At 40.2% G+C, this 11,422-nt stretch overlaps 1 protein-coding gene across 1 annotated transcript; it reads left to right on the forward strand.

The window, feature by feature from the left end:
• The first annotated feature begins 8,381 nt into the window (after positions 1-8,381).
• Positions 8,382-10,229, forward strand: LOC117732581 (B-cell receptor-associated protein 29-like). Its single transcript, XM_034535604.1, has 7 exons — positions 8,382-8,482; positions 8,739-8,839; positions 8,941-9,088; positions 9,246-9,381; positions 9,683-9,779; positions 9,979-10,079; positions 10,194-10,229. The coding sequence occupies exons 1-7, from the start codon at positions 8,391-8,393 to the stop codon at positions 10,227-10,229; spliced, it is 711 nt and encodes a 236-aa protein (XP_034391495.1). The 5' UTR covers positions 8,382-8,390.
• The last annotated feature ends 1,193 nt before the right edge of the window (positions 10,230-11,422 follow it).

The raw sequence follows: 11,422 nt of genomic DNA on the forward strand, positions 1-11,422 counted from the left end.
GAAGCCTTATAAAAGATTCTGTTTACAATTCACAATAACAGATAATGAAGTTCTTCTTCCCTGCCAATGTTTGTCTATCAATAGTGCGTGTCCTGCTTTGTTTATCAAGGAAAACGATAGTGAAACTGTATTTCCCAGGTGGCCGTTGCTGGTAGATTATAATTCAGCCTGCCGTGTATTTTTGGCTCAACTTGTCCTAAATAAGTACAAATAATATATTCATAAAAATGCAGAAGAATTTTAGTAGTAATAACAAGAAAAAAAAAGCTGTCAGCTTATTATTCAGGGTGCGCTCTAATACCAAATCTAGATGCAGAATTACAATAACCATTAGCATATAAACCCATGCTCAGCTAGCCTGGCAGCTCACTTCATAAGAATTACATTAGCTCTCAGATGTGGACATATGCTGTGCAGTGCCATCACATGCATGCATAAAGGTGCACACAGGCAAATACATATACACTGTACTCCACAGTTTATCTCAGTAATGAGCTCATTACGCCTTTATTGTCTCAGGGACTGTAGAAAATTGAAGAGCCCTTTAGATACAGAGAGCACGGGGCTATTGTCTACCAGAGCATTTACACAACCTTGATCAGATGCTTCTCTGGCTGCCAGACTAGTGTGTGGTTTGTAGCACTACAGAGAGGGCTGTAATGGGAATATTGATGCAGGCAAGGTTCTTTATGAGCCTGGAGTAAACAGGCATTGTGGATGTCACGCTACCTTGAGGGCATGTCTGTGATTGAGAGAGGAGATGGGATGAGAGCCAGCAACAGATTAGTCGACAGAGCAGGGAAAATAACCTATGAGATGAAACATTGAGCCAGAGGATACATTTAACAAACACATGTATAGAGTATGAGTCCAACTTTTAGTAGGAAAGCTTCAGAGGTGGGGTATCAATACACAAATAGACTTATTCCCACTACCAACATAACAATGATTCACTACTAACAACTATGTTGCACTCCTGAATACATAATTTAGCCCTCCGCTCCAAGTACTAATCCAAACATAATCAGTACTACTAAAAAAAAAAATCACTTGTATTGATTACCTTCTAAAATGACCTCTCAAAAACCAATGCACTATCTAGATCACAATTAGTTTTCCATCCTGGGGTGCAGTCCACACTAGCTAAGCAAAAAAAGACTTTTCGAGCACAATCAACAAAGCATGATGTTCGGACTGAACTCCCATATTGTTATTACGGCGTTATTCAGTCATGTTGTTATTACGGCGTTATTCGTTATTCAGTCATGTTGTTATTACGGCGTTATTCAGTCTGACAATCGCTTCTTATTTCTTGTCATTTTCTGTTTGTGGGGGTGGGTAAAAAAGTACTGAATGTTTTGTAGTACTAAACCTTTTCTTAACTCTCTTGGGGAGAACGCCACAAACTCCTTTCTTTCAAAGAAAGGCCTTCAACGCGGTGGTGTTCCCATATGAGATAGCTCCACCTTCTTTATTGATGCTTGTTTCTATATTTGTTTGGGTTCTGGCTCTGGCACAGGTAACCTTGGTCCAACCTATAAAACCTTGGTCCAGTCTATAAAAGGCACCAACGGGCTCAGTAGTTTCTCCAACTGGGGATAAATCCATTCATGAGTGCAACAATAACTCTCAACCTCTTAAGCCACAAATAACACCGATCGACTGAATATTAGAGTGGATGCACTTCTACTTAAAATAGCATGTTTTTGTCAAATATAGCTCATTGTGCTCAAGAACGCTTTTGAAATATTCATCTCATATACCGGATCTGTTCCAGAGCTTGTATTGTAAAAAGTTGTTTTAGACATTAGGCGATGACCGGTGACCTCAATTTTGTCTAAATCTCATCATGAGGAAATTAAATTACATTTCTAGGCTGCATTAAGGAACTATTGACATTGACCATCCAAGGCAAAGAAAACGCAACAGAGCCTTGACCAACCCTTGCTTACTCGCTTATTAAGAAATAAAATGTTGTACAATATAGGTTAGTGAAGCTTAAAATCAACATGGTGTGCATAAACATGTAATTTTAAGCATGTGTCTAATAACTTAAACAAAAGTTTCTCTTTTTTCCTATATATTCTGTATATAATTCCAAATATTCTAATTCTGTGAGGGGCAAGCGTTTATGTTCAAAGTCTGAACTGAAGATAGTATCATCTACCCTTCTTGTTATGATTGCTATTATATTGACCACGTGTAGTTCCATGTTGCGTTTTGGCCCACATGGGACCACTTTTATTAATGTAGACATTTACAAACCGCTACCATCTCAAGGTCAGCGTTGTTGGTTAGCACGGATAGGTTAGCAGGCTGCCACGAGACCTCCAACCCGAGGGGACCTGCAGAGAAGAAAATAGGTAAATATACTACCATACTCAATAGCAGAGCTTCAATGATGCGTTCCTGTGAGCCTGACGAGAATCACTTAACCCTGATGTATCCTTTTCCTTCACCCTTATACTCCACAATAAGGCTGATGTTTACTGCTGTCCCTACCACATACATTAGGTCCCTCCCTTTCTCGCCCAGGCAGCCATCCCAGATTGAGATGCCATCTCTTTAGGGCTCCTCTCTATCCAGCTGCAGACACAGAATAAAAGCCTGGAAAATCATATTACTCCGTCCGTATGGAGCCTCTATTGCATTAGGTCAGCAAACACTCAACTGTAATTCTGCTATCGTAGAGAAGAAGAAAGTGAATTGAGCACACCAGCCAGCGCAGCTTGACAAATTGTTGCTTGTGGTCATTTTCCAAATGTTACTCTCACCAAGCCACATGGACTGTAGAGATGGAAGGACACTTTACGGAGCTGGAAGATGTATGACTCTGATATACAACCTATAAGAAAAAACTATGGCTCAGATAGACACCGGGAATCAGAGGCCAACCTCCTGTGACCTTAATGACATCATTGGGTTTTATGGGAGGACACACACCGGTCTGATACAATGCTGTGTAGAGTACTGCTCTCCATCAGTATTAGTTTAGCACAGACGTTCAATGATAAATGAATGCTCTCCTTTAATATACAGTCTACACCAGTGAACTAATTAATCCTACGGGGCAAACACAAAAAAGCAGCTCACATACATGCCAAAGTGGACAATATGGGATATTGTTGTATTGTAATAAAAAAAAAAGAATCCTGGAATTTATATGTACAAATCGCCCATAGCACAATAAACACTTTTGTTATGAAGCACGGCAATAGAGACTGTGGAGTGTGTACGGATTTTATATTTGATGAAATGTGCCATTATATTGTAAAATCATCCTTTATGTGAGTCAGACAAAGGGACCGACTAGCATATTCTTATCTCACTAAACCAAAAATGTGAAGGACAAAACGCAGTCAAAAGTGTCGACATGGCTGGATGCCCAGTCCCTGTGTGTGTGTGTGTGTGTGTGTGCGCGCCTGCCAGTCAGTGTGTGATTGTCTGTGTGTGCATCTATTCAGCAATGTGTGCATACTCCAGCAAGCGCAGCTACCTCCATACAGTATGTGCATGCAGCTATGTGTCATTCCCATTGTTTTATCAGGCAGTGACAGAGTGTCAACCATCGGTGTGAGGGGGGAACACAGCAGAGAGGAGATTGCTGGCCTCCAGCTCTCGCTCCACATGAAAAGATATGAATGGGACCGCAGAGCTCACTACCACAGCCTGGATTTTGACACACTACAAGGTGAACATTTGTATTATTAAAGCCAAAAGAGACAAAGACAGTTATAATATATTCCATTCACCTCCAAATATCCTCATTTCCACGGCTCCTTTTGCAACGAATATTTTCATGTAGACTTTGATTTAAAAATGGATACAGGATCACAAAACATATTAGTGTATCTATATTTTCCTACACTCTAACTACCAATGTGCATTTTCATAAAAAACAGCCAACCTTCATACATGAGATACTGATGTGCTGCCAACATCAAGCTGAAACTAAAGTTTAAATAATTAACACGGATAGCGAGAATATAAACCTATGGCATTGAGACTTCTGTGTTTCTGGGTTGAGAAACATTGAGTGTCATTAGATGTATTTTAAATATCTAATTAAAAAGGTAGTAGGGGGTAGAGACCCTGGTACTTTATGGTAGCTTGTTGGTGGGCATTATCTGTAGTTCAAAAGACAGCTTATATATTATGTTTATTGCACACCAGAAAACTACTGCGCTTATTATTAAACTAAACATGAGTGTGCTGCCTTCCCATGCCAATTTCTGAGGAAAACCATTCCTCATCCGACCCTATCCCTGGATGCAAATAATTATGTGCTGAAAGGAATTTCAACCTCTTGATAAAACTGAACATTGATTCATCGTTTAATATGATTCCCACAGTTAACCGCACAACAACTCCCCCTCAACTCCTCTTACCGCTGCTCTCTGTGAAACTGTTTTCTGCCCCATATGTGTACGTGAATCTAGAAATAGGGTTGCTTAGAAACAGCCTACACAGCGAGGGCCTAATATACTGTGAATTAATCAACTGCCCTTAAAAAAACACATTTCTATATATTACGTTCCAAATAAGAGGCATTGTTTGAACTGCAGTGTGTTGCTTCTCAGTCTCAAAAGCACTCACATCCTCCACATCTAGAGAGCTTTTTTTGTATTATGCAAAAAAAGAAAAATTGCAACATTTGCCTGTAGCTTAAGTATATAACTGTAGCTTGATGTAGCTGTAGAATAAGGATTAAAGAGTTTGGTCATGGTTTTACTGCTGACTGGAGACATTAAGTTTGATCTTTAAAATAAAAAAGGAACAATGTAATGTTGTGTGAACATGTTGTGAGAAATTTGCAGGTGTTACATACTCGATAATCCAGTAGCTTTAAACTATAGAATAATATGGCTATTTCTAGAAACTCACTGCCTGCTGCCTCTGAATTATATCCCAGTCAAAATGACTTCACAGCTCTGCTATATAATGAAATTAGAATAACACAGTTAGCCAGACAAAGGCATGAACCTCATCAAGATAATGCAGTTACAGAATATGATCAAATCCTACAAAAAAGGCTACAAGTGCAACAACTTACAGCTAACACTAGCTAGTTGTAGTGCATGGCAATGAAAGCAGATACGGTCTGAATAATGTTTACATGTCCGTAGCTCGTTTTACATGAAGGTTAGGCGATATGTAGTATGTAGTGTGATTACCTATAGCAGATGTTCCTCTCAGCTGAAACATTAACTGAATGTTAGCAGATAACGCGTCACGTGACTCAGTTCATTCAAGCTTACTTGTCTCATTAGCGTCACTTCGTGAGCTCGTTGGCTCGTTGGCTCAAAACTACTCAGTAAGTAAATATTAAAATATAGAAATCATGAACACACAATTAACAACAAAAATACACAATAAAAATACACAACGTAAAAAACAACCAAAGTTAGCACAGTGGCTTATTTGAATGCTTGAACTAACAGTCCGAGTCCTTTCATTTCACAACCTGTCTGTGATATTTGGGATCTTAGTTCTTTCTACCACATGTCTTCTGTTTTGTATTGTTAAAGTCCCTGAGGCCAAATGCTATCCTCACGATGCAACAGATATTGGCGGTGGCCTTCTGGATCCATCGTCACACACGTGTGGCCGACTGGTAAAATGGTAAACTCCAGCAGCACGCACTTTTAGACATGCACCAGCAATAGTTAAGGAAAGAAATTACAGCACTAGTCTTAGGCTTGCGCGTGTTCCTGTCATTCAACTCTGGTGGGGCCTTGAATGTGTGTTGCAGGCAAAGAGGTCAGTCAAAGAGAAAACCACTGACTCCTTCAAAAATGTGACATTTTAAGATAACCACTTGTCCAGTAAGCATTATGTTGTACAATGTAGCTACGTAGGTCTAGCAATGGATAAGCAATACCACTCCAGATGTTTGGTATGGAGATCTTCTCCCTCCCCTTTTATCTTTTCGCCGTGTATGGGAACAATGTCCTTGTCGCACTCTCCCCCTGTGAGTATGGTTTCATTGTCTCGTCTCTATATGTGAATATGCTGTCTGACTCACAAGTACCAACATGCCAGGAAATCAACAAACTTTTCAGTTGCAGAAGACAACGCTTTTGGTCAGCTCATGGACCAGATGTCTCAGGACAAGAGAGAAAGAAAGTGCCCTTTGAAGTAACTTGTGTGAATACTGGTTGCAGGTAAGTGACCAGAACAAGTTATCTTTGTGTCACCTGGGGATGTTACCTTTATTTGGGGGGGGGGGGGGGGGGGGGGGGGTCCACTCTTGGCACCATTAGTGACAAATATGGAGCTCTCCGGTCCCAACCCATGTAGGTCCAAATGGACAATGTTGAGTGAGTTGCTCTCAAACGAGAGCAACATGGTGGCTGAGATAGGCCAGGATACAAATTACATAAATGTATGGGATGCCATGCCAATATAGTGACACAAGCCCCTGAGCCTGAAGGCACAGCTCTCCATTTACAAGTTGATTGATGTTCCAACCTTCAGTCACAAGTTTGTGTAGTGACTGGGATGATAAGATCCAAGGATACAAGCAGCTGAAATACTTTCCTGCATGGAAAAAAATAAGAAAGAAAGTAATGAAAACAATCTTGTATATAATATTTAAGATAGCATTTATGAAGTCCAAATGCATTGAATAGAGCTCTCAAGTTACAACACTGCAGCGAGCACACTATCGCCATAGCCTGACCATCTGCTTATTGCAGGCAGTTTGCTGTCATGACTCTTCAGTCTCCTGAGCTGCGACCTCAGCGATGGAGAGGAGAGCAATCAAAGCACATTCAGTTCTGCTACAGTCATTTGGCCACTTTCAAACAGCTATCAGAGGGTGCAGCTGTAAACATTTTGCTCCTCAGCACTCCTGAGACATGCAGTCAAAGAGGATAGCAGCTATTAGTCTCTTTCACAAGAGGAAGCCTGTGTGAATACACTCTGCAAGCTGAATGCAGCGGAGAAGGGGGAAATACACAGAACAGTCATTGGAGCCGAATTTGGTAAAAGAAAACAAGAAAAACAAGACAAAAACTCATTATTGAAAAGGAAGAAGAGTGTACTGAAGGCTGCACTCCAGAATCCCCTCAGTCTCTGTTATTGATGTGCAACCACATATAATTGATGTGTTTATGTGCAAGATGAGCAAACCAATAGCGGTTTGTGTTCCTTATCAAAAGTCACAAAAAGAGCAATCCTTTCAAGTCTTTTTCTAATGAATAAGCGTTTGGAATGAGTGTATAGCTGCTATTTCAGTGTCAACTATTTATAGTCAGCTGGTGTGTGCACAGTGGGTCTTTTATCCACACTGTCAGCTGTCTGAATATCTCCTTGACACACAGGGAATATTTGGATTGAATTCACTGCAGTAACTGCAAAGCAAACAGGACTTGCTGCTTCCAGCCCCTGTGCAAAAGCTATATTATGTCATTGGATAACATCCCCCTCTTGTGGACATTTGTTTGGCTTCTTCTGGGCATAAAAAAGCCCAGTCCGAAAGGGCACCATAACCAGAAAGATATAGAAAAAAATGAATTAAGTGTGCTTGTTTATTTTAGTGGTTGAGGGATAAGTAACAAACACCAAGGCACAAATATTATTTTAAATAAGAGACTGAGTGTCCCTCCCTCACATGCCTATTTTTGTACCATGACATGTGACATGTGAAGATATCAACAAACACACTCACACACCAGGAAAAGTGGAGTGTGAGAAAAAAATCAAAAAGGTCCTGCAATCATTTTGAACTGAACTCAAAGCCTTTGGTAAGAACTATCAGATATATTGTGATCTTTAACAAATCCAAAGTGGCAGACCAATGATGTCGCTGATTTATTTAGGGCTGAAGCTCCTTATAGGCCCACCAGCAGCTGTTGTTAGTGTGTGTGAGCGCATGCGTGTCTGGACTTTCCCACTCTTCTGATCGCAAAGCTTTGTCTGGTAAGGCAACAACTCTGTTTATGGCTTGGAATAAATTGTGCACGTCCTGAACCTTAAACAGAATGAGCCACTCGTACTAATGCTGAGGAGGAAGGAGAGATTTAGAGCTAAAAGCCTTCAAATAGCAAATGGACTATAAATGCCTGTTGCAGAAGGCCTGTTTCATGTAGTCGTCCTACAGAAACGTCTGTGTGTGCTCAAAAAGTCACTTTACAATATGAGTAGCATATCGTCCAGTATACTGTGTATAGTATAGGCAAAGAGCACCTTAATAGGTATTCTTTCCGATGACATTTGTTTATGGGTGAATGATTGCTGTTGTAATTTAATCTTAGTTGCTACTATCTAATGGAGAAACACAACCATATAGCAAGATTTCTTTGCAGTGTTATGCTCTGAGATATGTTCGTAATTGTAAACATGGAGTTAATTAAACGTGTATATCGCCTCAGGAAATCCCCGTCACAATGACTCTCCAGTGGACTGCTGTGGCTTTCTTCCTCTATGCGGAGATAGCAGTCAACCTCATCTTGTGTATACCCTTCATATCAGCACGGAGGTACTGCACTCTAACACACAAACACAAAGCATGATCGAAAGTTCATTCAGCAACTCGTCCTCAGCTTCCTGTGAAAAGGCCCATTTTCTACCCCCCCCCCCCCCCCAAAAAAAAAAGTCCTATGCAAGATTTGAAATAAGAAAAATTTAAAGAACCACTTCACACAAATCACCAGCAGAGTGCATGCATGTCCTTCCAGGGTCGATCTACTGTGCATTATGTTTGACTCACAATGGCCTTTTTGTCTACTTTGTAGATGGTGTTCAGTTTTCAGTTGGAGAATATGGAACTGGTTATCTCCATATTGGAACAAAGGCTTTTTCACCATGATCATGGTCCTTATTGTACTTTTCCTCGGTAAGCAATCTGCTTTGATTGCCATTGAATAACACAAAGTGCACTGACAGCATGTTTTCGGTCCAGCTCGTTCACGCTTCTGTCCCCCTGCCCACCCTCAGATGCTGTCCGTGAGGTGCAGAAGTACTCGGGTCCTGAGCCCATGCACGATGCCAAGGTGAACCCAAATTTGTACGACAATGTCCACATGAAGCTGTTCAGAGCCCAGAGGAACCTCTACATATCTGGCTTCTCTCTCTTCCTCTGTCTGTTAGTGTTACTTCCTTCCACATTTATTCAGCCTCACAGAATGTGTTTGGGACCTCCAGTCACAGACGAACATTACCATTTCACACAACTGTCCACTTCACTGAGGCCCTGCCTTCTTTTTCTTCCGGTCCTCATCTTTTCCTGTCCTCCACCACAGTATTATGCGTCGGATTGTCACCTTGCTAAACCAGGTGGCCGTCACGGTGGAGAACAGTGCAGGTCTTCAGGCCCAGATGGACAGTGCTGTCAAAGCAGCCAAGCGGCACCAGGACGACAACGTGATGCTCACACAAGTAAGAGTTAACCAGAGGCTAACGACTGACCTAAAACTCTTTTTGTCTTGTAGTCCTAAAGCCTGTTCTTTTCGAAGACTTCCCATATAAGTAATATATAATACATAATATCTAACTGCAATTTATATTGCACCTTTATAATATTTACTTTGCGTTTTCAGAATGCTTGGGAATTATGTACGTACACCTTTTAAAGTGTGGAGGCAGTATTGCATATACTGTATTTTCATAGTGCCATAGAGTACTATTTCTGTGATTTGTTTTCTGCTGTTGGTTATTAAGGAGACTATTTTGTGCTCAGGCTCTCCTGGATGAGGAAAAAGCCATGTCAGTGAAAAACCAGCAACTGAAGCTGGAAGCTGAGAAGCTGGCAGATCAAGTGAAGGTTGCTGGGGAGGGTGAGTAGTCATCACTTCCTTCAGACAGGTTGATCTGCAGTTCAACATTAAAATCAAAGCAACATTCTAATAAAAAGATTTTCATGAAAAGCTATAATTATGAGAAGAATATATACAACAACAGTGCTATAAGCTAAGTCTAAGGGGCATTGATAATATGAAGTGCAATTGATAGATGAAGTACTGTTTGTGTTTGTAGCTGTGCGCAAGTCTCATGCCGAAGCGGAGGCCATGAGGAGGCAGGCCAAAGGTTTGGCACAAGAGTATGACAGACTATTGACAGAACATCATCAACTCCAGGTTTGATATAGTGTACACACACACACACACACACACACACACACACACTTTATGTTTATATTAACCCACCTAATACTCAAGTGTAGAGTTTCTAATCGTGTACTTGATCCACAGAATCCTCAGAGTCCTGCAGACAAAAAGGATCAGTAACCACAGGAATACAGTGACAATTGTTTCAAGATTCCTTCTCTTTACATGCACTTTTTTTTCTCATGACACTAAAACTGTGTGCCATAGGCAGTGGGTCACCAGAGGCAATGTTTTGTATTATCTTTTACTAATTCAATATTCTTTTTTAAGTTTAAACTGAGGCACATTTTGAATTGATGGGATACAAAGAAATTTAAGCTATGGTATCGGATAAACAGGTGAAAACATCTACTTATTTTAAGTCTTTGCCATGAACATTGTTCTTCAGTATTAAAACTGTACAAAGGGATTGTGTCTCAGAGGCTTATGATTATGGTAACTAATTAATATCTGACAAAATCCCAGAAATACATCATGATATTATGCTGAACTTAATGTCAATGTAGAGAGATTGTGCACCAGTTAATTGAAAGTTTCATTTCTTTCAGTGAGCTAAGCACTTGTCTTGATATTTCAACATCTTTGTTTTTACTAGCTTTCCTAAGCATCCTGGAATGGTAGATCTACCTTCAAACCTTAATATGCATAATTTGACAAACAATTTAGAGTTGGCCCGGCAATTGTTGACACTGTGATTTGTGACAGTTTGGTTCGAACATGACAAACATGAGCATGAAAAATAAACGTTTAAAACCCCAGACAGTGTGTCCCTCATACTGATAAAAAAAGGAGGCCACTGAAAAGGCAGATACCACATTAACACAAAAGGTTAACTCTAAGTGAAGGGATGCTTTTTGTTACATCAGTACAGGAAGTTTCCCAGTATGCCAACAGAAAGGTTGTTTAGAGGTCAGCTGCTCCTGTGCTGCTCAAGCTTTCCTCTGCTTGTTGACCCTATTTGTTAACAGAAGACACTCACGTTGCGGTTTGGCGTCAGCCAACGTAGTTCTCCTTTAAGTTTGTCACCTCTAAATGCTTTCAGATCCTATACACGACACCTTTAATATATGTTGAATCCAAAAATTGTATTTCATCAAGTTTATTCATAAAAACGAAGACAAACATAGAAAATACAGCACAATTACATTATTTTTTCTACAAAAGTCTTCCGTTCATGAAAAACACAAACATATATTTATACATTCCAGAAATAGTATATTTAGTTTTTTTAAATGACTCGTCATCTCCACAAATCCAGTTCAAATGTATATACTCTGAATGCTATGAAAACAGTCCACAGTTTGTGTTTCTCT

This window comes from Cyclopterus lumpus, chromosome 6 (assembly GCF_009769545.1).
Source record: "Cyclopterus lumpus isolate fCycLum1 chromosome 6, fCycLum1.pri, whole genome shotgun sequence".
In the NCBI taxonomy this organism is placed as follows: domain Eukaryota; kingdom Metazoa; phylum Chordata; class Actinopteri; order Perciformes; family Cyclopteridae; genus Cyclopterus; species Cyclopterus lumpus.

Bases quoted from the DNA above. Each gene is read 5' to 3' on its own strand.
- LOC117732581 (XM_034535604.1), top strand. From the start codon at position 8,391: ATGACTCTCCAGTGGACTGCTGTGGCTTTCTTCCTCTATGCGGAGATA. The intron at 8,483-8,738 runs GTACTGCACTCT...TCTACTTTGTAG, and splicing joins CCCTTCATATCAGCACGGAG to ATGGTGTTCAGTTTTCAGTT. The intron at 9,089-9,245 runs GTTAGTGTTACT...CCTCCACCACAG, and splicing joins TTCTCTCTCTTCCTCTGTCT to TATTATGCGTCGGATTGTCA.